At 40.0% G+C, this 16368-nt stretch overlaps 1 protein-coding gene across 9 annotated transcripts in view; it reads right to left on the bottom strand.

Annotated features, from left to right (window-relative positions):
- Positions 1-16368, bottom strand: part of LOC110524078 (nuclear factor 1 A-type) — a 175573-nt gene that overhangs the window by 126182 nt on the left and 33023 nt on the right. For 6 of the 9 annotated variants that reach the window (XM_036977883.1, XM_036977881.1, XM_036977880.1 and 3 more), the window contains exon 2: positions 1134-1662. In XM_036977883.1, coding sequence (XP_036833778.1) covers positions 1134-1662 — 529 coding nt within the window. Of the gene's footprint in view, positions 1-1133; positions 1663-6566; positions 7867-10181; positions 10558-16368 lie in introns of those variants that run through there. The other 3 variants (XM_036977886.1, XM_036977889.1, XM_036977887.1) reach the window with 2 other exon arrangements.

Raw genomic sequence — 16368 nt, forward strand, 5'->3', positions numbered from 1 at the left:
AGACCCAGAGTTACCTCTGATACAGAGGATAAGGTCATTAGAGTTACCAGCCTCAGAAATTGCAGCCCAAATAAAATGCTTCAGAGTTCAAGTAACAGACACATCTCAACATCTGTTCAGAGGAAACTACGTAAATCAGGCCTTTATCGTCGAATTTCTGCAAAGAAACCACTACTAAAGGACACCAATGAGAAGAAGAGACTTGCTTGGGTCAAGAAACACGAGCAATGGACATTAGACCGGTGAAAATCTGTCCTTTGGTCTGATGAGTCCAAATTTGAGATTTTTGGTTCAAACCGCTGTGTCTTTCTGAGATGCAGAGTAGGTGAACGGATTATTTCTGCATGTGCGGTTCCCACTGTGAAGCATGGAGGAGGAGGTGTGATGGTGCTTTGCTGGTGACAGGGTCTGTGATTTATTTCGAATTGAAGGCACACTTAACCAGCATGGCAACCGCAGCATTCTGTATCGATACGCCATCCCATCTGGTTTGCGCTTAGTGGGAATATCATTTGTTTTTCAACAGAACAATGACCCAACACATCTCCAGGCTGTGTAAGGGCTATTTAACCACAAAGGAGATTGATGGAGTGTTGCGTCAGATGACCTGGCCTCCACAATCACCCGATCTCAACCCAATTGAGATGGTTTGGGATGAGTTGGACTGAAGCAGCCAGTAAGTGCTCACCATATGTGGGAACTCCTTCAAGACTGTTGGAGAAGCATTCCAGGTGAAGCTGGTTGAGAGAATGCAAAGAGTGTGCGAAGCTGTCATCAAGGCAAAGGGTGGCTACTTTGAAGGCTCTAAAATATCAAATATATTTTGATTTGTTTTACACTTTTTTGGTTACTGTAGAAAATAGTCAAAATAAAGAGAAACCCTTGAATGAGTAGATGTGCCCAAACTTTTGACTGGTTCTGCATATACAGTACATTGGCATGCGCTCAGTGACAAGATTGACTAGACCCTTGAAACCCATCCGAGTGTTTTTGTCTTTGATTCACTGTACAACATTATCCCACATTCCATGTCCTATCACTAAACAGAGTGAGGTCAACATTTATGTGACTCCAATTTCAAACAAATGTTGACGTGTTTATAGAGAGTTGAGAAACAAAAAGAGGGACTTTACCTGCGTGCACAAAGTAGGCCAAGTAGAGGTCGAGCTCCTTCACAGAAACTCCAATGTGATGAGGCTGCACACACAGCCCTGGGTTCGAGCACTGTGGGGACTTTACCAGCCTTTCGCCATCAGTACTTTCGAGGGGAATACCTTTGAATAAAATGACCATGACCAGGTCCAACCTCCAGACTTTGTCTGCCTGACGCAGGCAGTCGATCCTCCTCATCTTACCCTTCTGGTCAGGGTTGGACAGCACGCAGCACGGGGGCTTCTTCCCGGTGACGGTGAGCACAAAATCCTCCCGGAACTCAGGCCGGATGTCCTTGCGGAGCTTGGCCAGAAGGCGCGATGCCCACTTCTGCTTGACCTCGGGCTTCTCGCTGAGCAGCTCGTCCTTCACCGCGCGCTCCTCTTCCTTAGACATGCGCTTCTCGTGCTTCTTGAAGTACTTTCTCTTGCGGGCCTGCAGGTTGAACCATGTGTAGGCAAACGCTCGCACGTGGGGCAGCAGAGCTTCGATGAAAGGATGGAATTCATCCTGTGGTAGAGAGGAACACAGGGGGGGAGGGGGAAATGATGAATGATTTGGTGGCAACACATTGATAGTACAACACTTTTTGTGGAAACAAAGTACAGAATCCATCAAAATAAAAAGACCAAAAGCGGTCATTACAATTAATCTTGTGAAATCAGACGTGCCTTCAGTAAACACTCATCGACTCATTTGCAATACTTGGCAATCAAGGAATTGCACAGAAGAACATACAGTACTACTATTAGATCAAATATCATTCCAGGCGGGACTTTTCAGAGAACAAACATTGTCCATTTCAGAATAATATGCACTACACACACACATTTATATTTATGAGTATTTATGTCATTTTTATTTGCAGCACTTGGGCCCGTGCCATTAGCATTAGCAGAGCGGGCTAATGGCGGAGTTTCTCTAGGCCGTACGGAGGGAGCAGTGTGAAATAAGGCCTGTCTAGGCCGTGTCTTGGCTCTTTGGCAAGAATGTGGGTCTGTGGGGGTCTGCCAGAGAGGACAGAGAAAAAAGCAACAGCCGAGCGGGAAAGCTGAAAGTCTATTTTTAACTGTTCGCCATGCAAACATATAATATACGTGCGCACATACACACACAAAGAGACACACACACATGCATGCAATATGTACAGGCACAAACGTTTCGCTCTGAAACGGTTCCAAGACTGGTATATTCTGTGGGCTTTCACCAGGGACAGCTCCCTGTACAGCTATTACAGCAAGAATGTGGATAGATGGCATGTTGTGGATCAGTCCCAATTTTGGTTGGTTACACCTGCTACTAGCAGTCACACACTGGAGCTTTCGCCTGAGAATCTGCTCCCTCTCATAATCTGGCCTGAAACAGGCAGTGGAAATGTTACAGCACGACACTACAGCTAAACGAAGCAACGCCAACGGAACAAGGCAAAACAACCTCAGAACAACACTTTCCTATTTAAACGAGTCTCGCATCTGAAAACTCACTAGAATATTTTTGAGGGACAAAGACATTTCCATGGATTAATGACCACTGCCATTAAATCTATTGAAGCGTTAGTCTGTACCCATTTTACGGACATTTTCAATAATTACAGTATATAAAAAGAAACAGAACAGAGTTACCAAAGAGATGAAAGGTGCCTCCTCCTTTAAAATACCTGGTTGTAAAAAAAATCATGAATATGTACTAAAAGCGTTTATAACCAAATGAGATAATAAAATCTTTGCCTTTTATATAAAACAAATACCTCAGGGCATACGGATACAACATTTGAACTAAAACTAGTAAGTGTGCCAAATCCAAATACTCAGCTTCAATTTTGTACAAGTGTGTCACACTAGATCATGCTATAAAACAGTATGCTACATTAAGCACCAGAGCAGATATGCAGCTCTTCTAGGCCGAGTGTTTACATGCATATATACAGTGAGTAGAGTACATAGTTTGTCTGGACTGTGTCCTACAGAGGGCAAGCTAGGCTAGGCACAGAACTAACCGTTATATTTTTAAAAGCACCAATCAAATCCAATCAAATGAAATAAACAATGACAAACCACCACTCCAATTTGCAATTTTACAACAGGGACATATTTTCATTTCCCAAACACTCTCAGTAGAGGTTGGCAGTGATGTAGTGACTGGTCGGAGTACAAGGAGACATGTTTCTGATATGAGGCCCATTTGGAGACCCAGGGCGGGCCTTGGCTTCACCTCAGGCCATCTTACCAACCCGGCCACGCAAAATGTACTCAACTTATTCAGAGATAAAAGAACGCTGAACAAATCTTGACACGTGCGGAAACCTCTGACTGGCATGTGGTCACTAATACATGTACTAACACAAGTTTGCGAGCACAAACGCAGGAATAATCATCTAGAATACAGCTGAATTCAAATATAATACAACCAAATACAATGACGCCACACTATTCCTCGAATTTCAAAAATACTTTCACGCCCTTGCCTCATAGGCATGGAAATTGTATTGTTTGAGCTTGGGTAAAATCCAGTAAATGGCTTCTCCAACTGCCTTCAGCGACACTTGGAGTAACTTCAGCCAATGTGCTATGAAATATCACTCCTCAATGGCTGAAATTATGCATTGTTATTTGTGGTTTCTGTATATAATATAGTTCTCCCCTGTCTCCGGGCCATTTGAACAATACCTGCATAGTCTATATTTGTTTTTTTTGCTTCTTCACAACATTAATGACACACACACACACAAAAAACGTACACGTGACACAACTATTTTATGTAGGCCACATTTCAATATATATCATTCATTGCAATTCCATTAACAAAACCCTAGAAAGGAGTATAGTCATTACTAAAAGCGTGTCAGGAGAATGGTTAAGTACGAAACCTCCAGCTGTGAAGTTTGTTTTCATTTTCTGTACACCTTGGTGACAAATCTAATGTTTACAAAGAACAGGCCTGTAAGCAACAACTCATGAATAACTATAATTTAGAAAAGCAATGTTGGTAATCTCCTCCTATTGACACCCACGCTACCCCACACCACAACACAGAGGCAATTATGACAGTGTGTCGACCGAGTTTACTCTCGCCTCTCTTCCTGCCCACAACAGTAAACGTACTTAAACAGAGCGGACGCCTCACCATTGTTAATCAAATTGGAGCAATTTCCACAAAAGGCATATCTTCCTGCTTTTACAAAGTTGCAGCGGACTCAAACAGCCTCACGTAGGCCGTAAGGGGCATGTGTACTTGTAAGTGTTTTCCCAAACCCATGCAATGTGCACTACTGTTTCGTTCCCTGCAATCTCCTCCACGACGACACAAAACGGTACCATGTGCCTCAAAGACAGGATGCAAAGGCAAATTCGGGGAATTATCAATATTTTTTCTGTAAATGCACAAAGAATGCAAATCTTCAATTTTCAATTCTAGGTTACATATTTTATCCTTTGCAGTGAACAAAACATATGGAAGTTATTTAGGCTTGCCTGTCTTGTACATGATCCCCCTCCTCCCCCCAAAAAAGCCAAATATAATTGAATCAATCGAAAGCCTTTGATTATGGAGTGATCTTGACTTAAAAGATTTTAGACTTGATGAAACAGTTTTTGCCCTAACTGAATGGATAAGAGGGTAACACACACACACACAAAGTATCTTTGTATATCATTCAACTCTGAATACGTATACTTAATTAGCCAATTAGTGCAGATTCTGCTTTATACAGTTGAGATGAATTGTATTGCATGTGAATTCACAGTCTCATTTTAAGAAATTAAAAAACATATCCAGGCAAAATGTGTATGAATTAATATTTTACATACTCAAGCGAGCCATTTCTCTAAATGTCCCTACTCAAGTTTGTGTCCAACTAATATCAGGTTTCAGTTCTCCTTTAGGCCCATTTCGGTCTTGCCTCAAATATACACTGTACATTCTTATAAAATAATTCTAGATAAATATTCAGGACTTATTAGTTATGCTTGGCACTAGAGGTATTGGAGCAGTATTGGTTTTGAAATGGTCTTCCATTGTAAAGGTTGGCAAGTCCAGGAGGAGAACCCATCATTGATATCAAGTCAGGTGTTTGTCATTTACATAAATTTACAATCAATAACGTGGTCATAGTGACAAAATGTTTGGGGGGAAAAAGTATATCCCAAAAATAAAAATAAAAATATATGAAAACATGAAATCAACTTAGGGAAAAATCATAATCTTATTTTAAGATAATTTAAAATGTAAATTGTGTTGATAGTTAAATACAACTGACATGAGACGAGGCCAATATGCCTGTTGGTGGTCAATAATAAATCAATTTCAAAAACAAATACATCTTGTCAAATCTTAAACAAACCCAAAACTGTATCATGACACATTTGATACATAATTTTTAAAATACATTTTAGGTAAGCCGATAATGGATTTAAACACCAACCACATGGATATGCAACGGACCATTTAACAAGCTATTCAACCTATGTAACGTTCCCACCTCGACCACCTTTTGATTAGGTCTACAAAACACCATATTTCGGGTAATCAAACTCGAACAAGAATCAAATCCGAGAAAACCTATCAATCTTCGGGAGCAGAAAGTTTTTAGTAAGTCTAAAAGATAATCTTAGTTATTGAGCATGCTTCATGTCAGTCATAGCCGTAGTGCGCAAAACAAACACACACAAAAATATCCAACGATATATAACAGTAGCCTTGAAACGTGTAATGTCCTAACTTGTGCTTTCCCGGTGCACATTGATCATGACAAAGTTCAATGCCCGAGAGTGGCGGCGACTCGATTCAGTGGAAGAGGTGTAAAGACACACAGCAACATTTTAAATTCATAAAAGTTACTGCTGCCAAAGAACAAGCTAAAAATCGAACGCTTACAACACTGATTCTAAGTTTGAAACTTTTGGGATACAAGTTAGACCCAGCAAAATGCAGCCTTTTAAATATCGCGTTTTAGCAGTAATTCATACAAAGTGACAATTGCATGCATGTTAATGACTCCCAAGTGTAGAGACCTAGAGGAAGCCGTCCAGAGGATCATTGGAAAATGATGTTGCCACCTTTTGTAAAAACATTTTGTGCATTCATTCATATCAAATATGTGGGAAGACGATAAAATGCACATGCAACTTATAGGAAAGGCCATCTTCATTTTAGGATTGGAACTCAAAAAGTAGTCCACGTAAAAGCGCGCTCGACATCGATATAGGTCTAATATGAACTAAAATAGACATGCATATATATATGTACATATGTAGGAGATCCGCCATGTGTTACTTAGTTTAGATGGCTCTGACAAACCAGGAATGCTACTGCACACAGTTTGTCTTGAGCAACGTCAGTCCATTTCGCCCTGTCCCTGAGGAAGAAAGCATTAATGCAACAAAAAATGGTTAAAGACAGACGAAAGGCTCACTTACCTGTGTTAGGCATAGCGGAGAATACATATCTGTTGTATCTAATCTTGGATGTGGAGGGTGTATGTATGTGTGTGTGTTTGAGTTACACGAACGGGTCTGCGTGTTTATGTGTGTGATGGTGTGTGAGTGAGTGTGTGTGTATGTGTGAATTATGTGTGGGTGTGTGTCCGTGTTTGCCCGTGTATGCGTGATGGCTGTGTCCGTGATGGCTGTGTCCGTGTTTTGAAAAGAAAGGGAAAAAAAGGAGAGACAGAAGGGAGAGAGAGGGAAAAATAAAGCCTGCTTCTTGCTTTCACATTTCCAACTCTGCGAACTGCAACCAAGGCTTCACCACCCCATAGAGCTGAACTTTAACCCCGCCTCGAGTTACACTGCTTCCACTTTCCGCACGCATCTATTGTACAGTGCAGTAAAAGCCGTAGAGCAGTCTCTTCGTTGGATAACCCAAAACTTTCACCAGAGGCATATTCAACAATAAAAGAAAAGTCCAAAGGCAGACTGGCTGCAGCGGAGAGGTTAAAAATCACGGGAAATAGGAAGAAAATAAGTCATCTTCGGACAGTGCTAATCTTGTTCTCATACTAATACCATTACAAAAAAATGCTGATTGTCAGACGTTCGTTCTTCTGAACTCGATATGAGTTCTCCCATTCACTCCGGTTTCTCGAAGAGACAAAACAAAGCTCGCAACAACCGAAAGCATTGAAGGCATGTGGTGCGGCTGGCTTCACGGTGGAGCGAACTCCGAAATGAGTCTGTCGGATTTACGAACAAGGAGGGTGCGGTAGTTAATGAAGGTGATAATATCCCAGAACACCCAAACAATTGCTTGTCGCTGAAGCCCGACAGCTGGTTTCCGTTTAGAAAATTATCTCTAACAGCAGACGATAAAGTGAATCCGTGTTGCGTCTGTCCTGTCTACGGCGACAGGAGCCACAACCGCCTGCACCGAGTTCCATACAGATACATACAGTTCACTTTTGTCCACAGTGCCTGAAGGACAAACTCTTGTACTCCCCTCTCAGCATAGCTCCCAAAGTATACACGGTTTAAGTGAAGTAATAAGACCAACATAAATGCAATGAACATGTAGGACAGAAATATATCATATATATATATATTTACATTTTCAAATTATAGGCTGCCTTATCCTGTCTACTTGAACCCATTAGCCCCGGAATGAAATGGCTTTTCAAACAACGCAAACCTATCAATTTCAATCAAGAGCAGGGCTCGCGCAAAACTGCCACACCAACACTGCTAAATAAATGTTCTTATATGATGTTTAACGCAAATTAGACAGCGTATGGCGGTGAAGAGTGAGCTCAAGAGATCACCACGCACTATATAAGGGATATACCGCCCCTTTTGAACAAATGCTTAACTTTTAAATTCGTCGGACAAAGTAACAGGCTGTTGGGTATTCCATATTATTTTTCGACACCTATCCATATTTACAACAAGTTATAATTATACATATTTGTATTATTATACATTGTTATTATTAAGCTATCACTAGGATTTTAGCCTATTGGTATTGGCGTACTGTTATTGCGGATGATAATTGACATACATTACATGCAAATCAATGCATGACCTATCTATCTGTTCATGGCATATGAGCCAATTTATGTCAATTTGCACAACACATTTCATATGAGGGGTGGAACAACGAGAGCAGAATCTTAACAATTCAATGAAGTGCATTCAACTTTACATAACCCAAAACCAAGTATCTCCCCAGATAATTATATAATATAAACGAGCGAGGGCCATTCGAGAGACAAGATTACCAATCATTTTCCTAACTCACATGTCATTATGTAAGCATGATGGTGCCCTCCTAACACCGACAGGCCTATTATCCAAAACCAAAGCATCGTGCAACTCCAGCATTTACGCACGCTCTACCGATCACTGCATACTTGAAACTTAATGCATTGAGTTTCAATCATTACCGTCTAGACAAAGAATTCAAATTAAATATCACGTGGACAAAACCTCCCCAAAAAGCCTCAAACAAAAGGTATACTTGGCAATAGTGAAAAATACATGCGTAAAGCATGCGTAATAACTTCGGTATAGCGCCTATATCAAATTACTGAGCAACATTTTACAATATGTCATACTCCTAAATTAGGCTACTATTGTTGTATAGCCTATACATCTCAAATGCCCAAGGTTAGCATTGGTAGCCTTTTTGGTGCTTCACCTGCCCTTGCAGACAAGTAAGGGTTAATATTAATCGAAATAATGGCAATAAAGACACACCCATTAATTAAGTGGTTTAAACAAAAGTAAAACCTATACACTTAAACACATTTAAACAGGACTTGCCTATAGCATAATTAGCCTACAGTACGCCTGGAGGCGTCCAACATTGGTGTGACTTAGTATTTTGACGGATTTCTGTTCAAATATCAGATTGGCCCGACATGAGTCACCCACACACTCCTGGGCCACTGATTCTGTATGGGCTGCTCGAATTTGTTTTCAGTGAACAACTTCTGGCCAGAGGGAGAAGTCAGTTGTGCGCCCTCTAGGAAATGGCCAGGGAAGCGACCACAAGTGGAGTGTGTGGTTCTGCTACGCAGCTACATCTGACCACTATATACACACACACCTGCACCAAGACAGCGAGATTCAGCAACACCAGATGCATGCTTCTTCACAGTCTAAAGTTTCATTGACATACCGTCAAGGCTAAAGGTGGACTTGCAACTGCTTTTGCTTCTAGGTTATTGTTATTACAGCATAGCCTAATAATATAATATTGTAGCATAGGCTGCTTCAATTCCTGAAAGCACTCACAACGAATGGGACAATCGTTAACCTATACCCAACTGAAGTGATTATTCACTATATGGACTATAGATCATGTGTTGCTCAACATTGTAAATAAAATGTTGCTCAAGTAATTTCAATAATTGTCTAGGAGTAAATACAAGCCACACGCTATTGCGCAACTCAATAATAGGGCGGAATAGGGAAAATGGTCTACCCATATAGTTCATGTGCTTGGCCGGACAATAAATTCAGGAGACGTGCACTGTATTTTCTCATGTTGCAGCGCATAGAACCTCTATTGAGAATAGGGCAATAGGCTAACTTGCTATCGGTATTTGGCCAGCCTTCCGGTATCCATGTCCTCCGTGCAATGCTAGAGCTCCGTCCTCTGATTGGACTAAACTCCAGGATTTGAAGCCCAGCATCCATCTTATTGGACAAAACTCATGTCACAAGGATTTTGTCGAGAAAGCGTTTTTCTGCAATCGCTCGTTTACTCTGCAGAACAACTAGTTACCACATAACGAAACAATGCTTTTCTCAATCTGGTCACTACGATGCCCTTTTGTCAGAAGGCAACGCGGAGAATGCAGGCTCTGTTCTGTTTTGTTCCAATACCAAAGTTATTTGGCGATAAAGATATCCGCATTGTTTCATCATCATGTCATATCCTCGCTGGCAAAAGAGATCCGATTGATACGGACTATTCTCAAATCCCTGTACAAAAGCCAAGACCGACATTTTAACCTGTGTACAGGTCATACACGCCACATGCACGTCTATAACTTATCAGGGTAAAAAGAGATGGTAAGAGGTGTTTGCACGTACCATTGCAATGTAACGTGTTACGTGAAAAACTTTAGACTGATGAGACGAAGTGCTTCATTTTCAGCCACCTTTTGTTGTAGTCTTATGTTTAATTCAAAAGGTATTAACTTGCTGCCGTTGTGTGCATTTTACACCGAAGAAATAAGTATGATAAAGCACAAGGGGAAACGGTTCTTGTATTAATCCCAAAAAGAAAAATATATAGCAGTGAGCCTTCTTTACTCCTTGATATTTGACTGCGGTCCAAGCTTGGCAAAGCTGACTGGCTCGCGACACACACTCTGCCTATCTCAGCTTGGTTTGTTAGACTTTGTGCAGAAGTTGCAATCGATTGAGCGAGTCCCACTTTTTTTTAATTTCCGCAATCGCTTTGCATAGTAACCACGCAGGACACGGGCGGCAACGGAACGCCACTTCTCACTCACCATGTCCTCCCCTCGAGGAGTCACATACTGGCAAACGAGCCGGAGTCGCGTGCCAGTCAGACCACACAGTCTGCGTTTAGCTCCCGCATGGAAAACCTACATTTTTTTCACCTATATATTGCTGCATACCGCACTCTCTCAGCCCTTCCTATACGTTTACGGCGCGCATGGGACAGAGGGAGGAACGCCGCGGCGCCTATTGCGATCGAAAAACCGTAGCCTTTTGGTACTAGTCTAGTGCATTATTACTGCTTAAACCTTTAGCACCAGAGCATTGTTGCAATGCTGGACATCTAAGCAATATTATACTATTACAATGAGGATCTGCGAACTCCACTGAAGGTGCACGTTTATGGCTGGTCGACAAAAATTAACACCAAATCTTTTCAGCGGATTTTCTACTGCGTCCCCATGGAGATATCGTAAAAGGTCAACCATAGTGTACGGAGGGGTCGTATTGATTTAGAAGGCATGCATCATCATGTCATAAAATATTCGTATTGAACGCTTCTACATTCTATTTGTGCCTAACGTGGGACTGTATTGTTAGGCTATATTCGATGTATACGTGTTCATACAGGATTGAACCGTTGGTGGGGTGCATTTATTCCCGTGTTGATTTTGCCCTTGCGGTTGACTGCAGTTATATATATTGCGTGAAAGAGTATTCTGAAACTGTAGCCCATAGAGCTGATATTCCGTAGGTGAGCTATACATTTGACATTGGACATGATACGAAATGGTGGTGTTGATTATTTCCTCAAATAGCCAAATAAACTCAATTTCTAAACGACAATGTGGTGTTTGCTTGTTATAGGTTATATGAAGTAGCCTGTTTGCGCGACCAGAGGTGACATTCCATGCAAATCCAACGAGTGTCCCTCTGAGGTCAAAGCCTACTATTGAAGAACATTATTTTGAGAAATGAGGGGCGATTGTTCCCACGGATGCTGACTCATGTATGTCAAAACGCATGTTGTGTATTGGGACGTGCTGAACATAGTCCAGCCTACACTATAACCTTCTGTAACGTTGATTTCAACGAGGCAGGCTCGAACAGCGTGCCCAATTATGTTCCATAAATCGTCCTAAGCCAACTGCCTAATTTTCCAAATGACTTCTTAATGGTCAATTGCAGACCTACAAGCAATGTTTGGTAAGGGTCAATTCCCTATCGTGCTTGATCAAGTTCCATTTCAGGGCCAACTAATGAATGCAGTTGTGTAGGTGGGAACCACCTGCCTCTTCACTCTTGAATTCAGTGTAAAAAAAATCTGGTCCAACGAAAAACAAACAAAATATCAAAAAGACAAGCAGCCCAACATAGGCATACGATGTAAACTCAGATATTGAGCATCTAATCAAATCCAGACAAGTTTTTATTTAATAATACAATTTTAAACATTTTTGGAAATTAAAACATGTTTGTCGCTGATTGACACGGTGTGACGTCATCGTCAAGCGTTTTCTCCTGGCTCAGAGGGTATATATATTCTGTTATGGTGCAAGTTGTGCGCCTGCACCCAACAATCATACAGGTTCGCATGAAGTGTCAAAACGGCCACTACTTTTAGTGTCGCTATTCGCCACAGAGGAACGTTCGCTGGTTACACTGCACGTTTGCCGCTTCTCATCTTACAACAGCCATGTCATATCTGTCATAAGAACACTAGAATCGTTCAATCAAAGTGACTATCAAGTTAAATATAACTGATTCAGTAAATTATTTATTTTTTTGGCTAATAAGCATACGTTACATATTAGACTTCAAACGAGATCTCCTGTTAAATCAAAGTCAGGCTGAATGTTAAGGTGCCCTGAAAAAAATCATCCATCAACTGAATGCCAATATTAATTGTGTTTTTACTCAAGTTTGATATTTTGTGCTCGAAACTGTCTCATTTAAATCACATTATTCATTTCAGATACAACTGAGAAATTACCAACTTGTCAACGTTGTCAAACGTTCCGCAAAGAGTTCACAATACATCTGAGTTGTATGCACGGACTGGACAAGGATTGGGTGGCTCACAAACAGCGTTGAAGGGTGCGCGGGCATGCTTTAGGCCTATCCACAATTCTCAATACTTACAGTCACATATAACGTGGTTTATGTAGACTATTAATTAACCTACCGCAAAAAAATCAAGCGGAAGGGTCGGTGCTGTAAAGGCAAAGTTATGCGTAAATGTATAATTAGTATACATGTATTCTACTTCCAAATGAAACCAGTGGAATGAGCATATCATGCTTTGCATTGCTACTTGTTTTATATGGTAAGATCGATCCAGTTCTTAACAAAAACCCGTTGACATGGTGGCTCGAGACGCCTTTATAGTATTTTATGCCAAGTTCTGCACACAAAAAATGCCCAAAGCCCCAGCAACCATGCCAGGGCTGCCAATATACTGTACTATGCCCAAGCAAGAAGCGGCAGGGGGCTGTGCGCAGTTACAACATCTTATCAATAGCAAATACTGGAACGATCAAGTCGAATATGTAAATAGGTTTTCAAGCTTATTAGACATCGGAACTTTAAAGGATGAGTTGGAACGCCACAAAACTACATTATGGTCTATGGCGTCTGTACTGCCCCTCTCTCCGAAAGCATCTGGGAGTGCAAGGTAAAGCAAATTTGGAGGATCATAAACTAAGATACATCAAAGGGCTATTCTTGAAGTGAAATATTGCAAGTCATTTGACTGTCATATGCGCGTTTGCGAAAAGAGATTAAAGATGAAGAAGTGCCTACACATATGTATGTAGCCTACCCATTGTCACCAACATTGTCGGCAACTGTCCGATGTGGGCTACCAGAACAGTTATTTTCGGAGCTCCGAAGATTTGTTCTGAAATCTATCTGCTCTGAAAAGGATATCAAAAGAGAGTGGGTGCAAACTTGAATAGATACAGTATATAAAGAGTCGTTGGCCATTTCAAAACTGGCAGATCAATCCAACCAAGCATGTGACTTAACTTGATCCAGCGTTGATTAAAATAGTTAATGATCTTCGTAATAAGCATGTTTTTTTGTTGTAGTTTGCGTTACTGTGTTGGAACAGTGCAGTAAAAGTTCAGCGGTCCTAGGCGATTCTCCATGACACTATTTCTTGAAGAATAACTCATGACTAAAACACATTGACACTGCCCCAAAATCACGACATTCGAAGGCTATGGTCACAGCCTAAAATAGATATTGAAAAACTTGTCTTCGTTCAATGCTGGAAAAGTATTGATGTAGGTTGATATGTATCACCTTCCTCGGTACTTACAAGAAACCACCGTTTCTCTAAGTTTGTAAAACGACAGGGATGAGAATGCACAATAGATTTATACAAACGAGGTGTGAAAATCTAAACTTGACGGTTTCAACACAAACATTTAAAAAATACGTTTGACCACCTGCTGCAAACGCGTCACTGAAAGATAAACTTTACGCTAAATGGCGATTAGACTGTTTGTTGTTGTTGTGTGATGGACATTACAGGCAAATCTAACCTTAAATCACCCATGGCGGGCAAGACAAACACCGTATCCATCGTGACAACTTTTAGGCTAAATCAGTAAATATAAATTCTGCTTTGAGGTAAAGGTACACCACTCATACTGCTTACACACACACAGCTATATATGGAAATAATTCATTTGGATGGATTATGTGCAAAAATGAAATCCAGAATCTTAAAATAGCCTACTATAAGGCTACCATATATGGTAAGTGATTTCAGCATTATATTTTTGTTGAAATGTAGGTCTACCTGTGAATGAACTGTGAATAAAGGTGTCTAGAATTGAAAAATAGGCCTGCGGAAAACATGGAAACAAAAACACCAAAGTAATGTTAGGTCTATAACACAACGATAAATGTTGCTAAAGCCTATTTTCTTAGAATAAAACATGATACTAAGGTAATCTTCTCATGAAAGTTCAGATTCCAACATGAGAAAATCATAATCATTTCCCAGTTGTGGAAATAAAAAAACGTCAAGAAAAAACAACAACAAAAAACTGCTGAACCAAGTGTCTGGGCAACTAGTCGGCTATAATACATGCATGCAGTTTACTATGCTAGAGGTATTCTGTCATTTAAGAAGTCGTCATTGTTTTTTCATTCGGTTTATAGTTTTTCATCAATTGTGAAGCTGCCAAATTTACAGGCGGTGACGGCATAAATAGTGGTCTGGATTGGTCGTTCAGCATGACAGTAGAAAGGATGATTGTAGAAGTCTTGAAATGTCATTGACATGAACTGAAATTATAGCAATATAAGTAAAAAAGGATACAGCTGACAGGATAATCTAATAACGAAATTAAAGTGTTTGGTTGATTTATGGAGCTATTGATTTAATTTATATTAGTCAGAATTGATGACGTATTAATTAAACATGCCTACATTCAACAAATATTTTGAAAACCATTAAGTCAAATGACAATTTATTTGTTAATACAAATATAATTTGTAAACTACTATTATCAAGAAAAGCATGTTAGTGTTAAGGTTTTTAATGACGGCGGGATTGTTTTTCGCTTATTTGAATGCCAAAGATGAGTCGTTCACAAATGTAAATATATTTCGGTGCCTACTTCAAATTAATTCCCTCCGCACATTAAAGCAGGTCGACACTCCATCTAGTGGGTCCTGATCGAAACTACATGATCTGAAGTCCTATCAGTTAGACACAACAGCACTGAAATAGATTACTGTAGTTTCAAACCGGTATGGGTTATCTATGCACGTTTCATTTACGAACAGATTTGGCCCCAAAACAGTGTCGATAGATGTACTCATGATATAAGTACTCAACAACCCATATTGTTGACGCTGTAGGGCATGCTATGACATAAAATAATATATCGAAAATAGGACCTCATAAAAGTAGGATACATGTGGAAAACTAACACTCCCAATGCCTCTATCAATTCAACTGTCTGAATATTCAATGCATTAATTAAGCATAAATGGGGGAGGGAGGGGGGGGCTGATATTATTTTAGAAAAATGTGCTTTAACAATTGTGCTCTTCCTCGTAATGGATTGAATTCTTAAAACATTGTGATATAATTTTTAACCGAATATATGTATATTTGAAGCTAACCTCTGTCTGGATGAAGTCAAATAAATAATACATTCACACAAATATAATTATAAAAATAGACAAATATACCAAAAAAACAATTCACTACTTTCGGGATGTGAACTTCTTTTCCTGTTATTCTCTCAAATATATTAGTTACATTAAAAATAAAATAAAAAGTTTAACAATAACCCTGTAATACCGTTTTTGATAGCAATGATTATTAATAGTTTACTATTATTCAATGCATACATTACATTATAGGTTGAAAATAAACTAAAAAGATTAAATAAAATTGCTTTGAAAATATATGTCTTAAATTCTAAAGAGGTCTTCATATGAATGAATTCGATTAGTCGATTTTCGATACCATCTATTATTCACAAGCAACGTTCAATTTTTAAGACCTTTGGTTGATATAAGGTGATCTGGCTGTAAATATGATCTTGACGAGAATAACGTACCCGCTAAACTGCAACCCACGTAATGGTGCACTGAATGTCTGAGAAACGCGCGGTTCCACTCCTCTTGACAATTCACACTTTTACCACAAGGGGGAGGTATTTCAATGTTCAATCTCCAACGTTACAATTCAGAGGCAAGGAGGACTTTTCTTGTGCCACCAGAAAGCTATCTCCACCACTCAACAGTGAGCTGACAGACTATTTATTCATGAGATCATGCAAAT

This window comes from Oncorhynchus mykiss, chromosome 5 (assembly GCF_013265735.2).
Source record: "Oncorhynchus mykiss isolate Arlee chromosome 5, USDA_OmykA_1.1, whole genome shotgun sequence".
Classification (NCBI taxonomy): Eukaryota; Metazoa; Chordata; class Actinopteri; order Salmoniformes; family Salmonidae; genus Oncorhynchus; species Oncorhynchus mykiss.